This window comes from Aplysia californica, unplaced genomic scaffold (assembly GCF_000002075.1).
Source record: "Aplysia californica isolate F4 #8 unplaced genomic scaffold, AplCal3.0 scaffold00534, whole genome shotgun sequence".
Lineage (NCBI taxonomy): Eukaryota > Metazoa > Mollusca > Gastropoda > Aplysiida > Aplysiidae > Aplysia > Aplysia californica.
Genome location: NW_004797804.1, coordinates 357,960 through 361,019, shown reverse-complemented (window position 1 = coordinate 361,019; position 3,060 = coordinate 357,960). Strand labels below are relative to the sequence as shown.

Genomic DNA, 3,060 nt, shown 5'->3' with positions numbered 1-3,060 from the left:
TCTGATTCCCTGTAAGGAATTCTCTGTCGACATCCACCCCTTGGCACTCATATGACCTTATGCAGTTGCGAGCGCCGTAAAACCTCTACTAAAACTAAAAATCTCATTGGGTGTAGGTGGAAGGTACTACTGATAGGCTCTATTTCTCTTCTTACCCTCTATACTTTCTGTCTGTCTGTCTTACTTTTTCCCAATGCTTAATGACTGGCTTAAAATTATTTTTTGTGTGTGTGTGTTTTGTAGCTCCTCTTTTTGCTCAAACATTCCTTATAACTGGAAAACAGTAATTTAAAATACTGGTATACAAGTGGTTCAGTTAGATTGTCTTCCCTCCCTTGTGTCTTTAGGTGGCGCTGTCAGTGTCAGAGCTGTCTCTTTCCCCGCTGGCCACGGACGATGCCACAGACGAGAAAGACAACGAGGTCAACTACATCGACGATGATGTTGATGCAGACGCAGATGAGGCCGAGACCGAGACGGACACAGTGGCTCAAGGTCAACAGACGACGGTGACCTCCGGGTCAGACACAGGTGGCAAAGCAGTGATGACGGAAATGAACGCTTTTTTCCAGCACGGAAAGTTGAAGAGTCGGTACAGCTACTTAGATACGAGCGATGCGGTGAACGCTGACGGCAATCGTGCTCTGAAGAAACCCGCGGCCGTGGAACTGAATGTTACGCAATCAGCAGCACCACCAACGATCTCACCTGCTACTGACAAAGCTGATGGAGGGAATCTTGTTCAAGGTCAGAGTCCAGGTCAGGACCAAGGTCAGAGCCCACATCAGAACCAAGGTCAGAACGATGGTGGGCAGGTGGAGGAGGACCGGAAAGTGGAAGTGTCCGTGACAGATCAGCAAGAAAACTCGGGACTGGTGAGGAGAGCATTACAGGAGAGAGACGCATTACGCAGCATCGAGAAGTTAATGCTGGACAAGGAAGCAAGTCGGTCGTCTCGCTCCTGTGTTCTTTTGTGAACCCTCTCGCTAGTCGTAGAATTCTTTGCACTGTACTGACTGATAATTCTTTTCACTGTAGGCCTTCTTTACACTGTACTGATAATTCTGTTCACTGTATGTAAAACTGTACGTATAATTCTTTACACTGTGCGTATAATTCTTTAAACTGTACAGATAATTCTTTACACTGTACGTATAATTCTTTTCACTGTGCGTTGCATATAATTCTACTCGCTCATGAGAACACCTTCTTTTTATGTATAACTAGCCTGCCTAATCGTTCTACGAACGGGAAAATATTAATTGATATGTTGAAATATATGAATATGAATTGATATGTTGAAATATATGAATATGTTGAAATATTTGAATATGAATTGATATGTTGAAATTTTGAAGTCCATTTTGAGTTGCCTATATGTATGCAGCCTTTATTTCTTTGATGTATTTGTTATGCGCTTGTAGACTGTCTTGTAACATATTGATTACATTGCGTTAAAGACTGCAGTCATCTGTCATCGTCGTTCTTGATTTATTTGGTCCTCCGATTCTAAAAAGTAAACCTGCACCAACTGTTCATTTTCATGTTCTGTTGAAAGTTTTGAGCCAACCAAGTGATAAACCTGCTCGTGCACACATAAATTTGGGTTCCAGCCTTGCAAATTGATCTTCTGACATCCAAAAGATGTCATTTGAAATGAACACTTATACTTTCTGATGTTGCTTAAGAATGCTCAGAATGTGGGGAATTACTAATGAACAGATCTTTAATTTCTGGTGGCAGAGGTGGTGGGTATGGATCCAGTTTATGTTTCCCATTCCCACAGCTTATACTTTTTGTTTCTTCTTGAAACTTTGTAGCATTACAATGATTGCACACATTTGTCATTTTTCCAATAGAGCAAGTATTGTCAAGACTTAGATCAGCATCAGTGTATGTAAATTGTAAACGCTGGGGGGTTTCTACTTAGTGTATCCATATCAGGTTGATCTTCTTCTTCCTCTTAATTTACTTCATGTTCTTCTTCTCCCTCTGTATATTCAGTGTTCACACCAGATCTAGATCTAGATCTACTGTGCCTTTGTCTCTTAGCCACAGGTGTCGTTAGTCCAATGGCTCGCCGTTTGAGTGGCAGGGATTTTATTCTCATCTAGATCTAGATAGATCTAACTAACACACACACACGCGCACACACACACACGCACACACACACACACACACACACACACACACACACACACACACACACACACCTGATATACTGTCTTCATCTTTTAGCCACAGGGCCACAGCACAGCCTCTAAATTAAAATCTATCTCAGACTTAGCCACAGTGCATGTGCCAATCATAACGAGACCTGCCGTCTGGTGGCATAGTACGAGGGCTGTCCCACGGAAAACCGGAATTTGGCTGTAATTTGAAAATTATTCAATATTTTCACATTCTGTAAACGCACACTTGTAAAACAATCATTTAGAAATTTCCCGATTGAGCACCATGAGCATCGCACAAACCAAACGAGCACAGCAGTTCTCAAAAGATGGCTACCCCCTTGGAAAATTGGTCAAGGGTAGAAGTGAGGTCTGTCATTCGGTTTCTGACCGCAAAAGGTCTCAAACCTCTAGAAATACACACTGAAATAAAGTCAGTTTATGGGGAGAAAGTAATGGCAAAGTCACAGGTATACATGAGTGATGTAGTAAGTTCAAAGCCGGGCACTCCGATATCAATGACAAATTTACCCAGGATCTTATTTTTCTGCCAAGACTGAGGACAACAAAAGTCGCATTAACGAACTTATTCAAACAGACAGGTGCCTAAAAATTCGCGAAATTTGCGAGTCGCTAAACATTTCAAAGTCGACTGTCTATAGGATAGAGTTTGATGAGCTGCACTATTGAAAGGTCTCTGCTTGATGGGTTGGGGCCGAAAAAGACCAGCGGGGTCATTTTGCAGCATGGCAACACAACGCCACACACCGCAAACGTCACGAAAGACTGGTTCCAAAGGTTCGGCTAGGAAGTTCTAATACACCCCCCTCACAGTCCTGACTTGGCCCTGTCAGATTATCACCTTTTTGAACCAATGAAACGCCATATT

At 42.5% G+C, this 3,060-nt stretch overlaps 1 protein-coding gene across 1 annotated transcript in view; it reads left to right on the top strand.

Moving 5' to 3' along the window:
• Window positions 1-1,472, top strand: part of LOC101852264 — a gene marked incomplete in the record, with an annotated part of 30,371 nt that extends 28,899 nt beyond the window's left edge. Inside the window, 1 exon segment of the mRNA XM_013087020.2 lies at window positions 348-1,472. Coding sequence (XP_012942474.1) covers window positions 348-977 — 630 coding nt within the window.
• Between the last annotated feature and the right edge of the window lie 1,588 nt (window positions 1,473-3,060).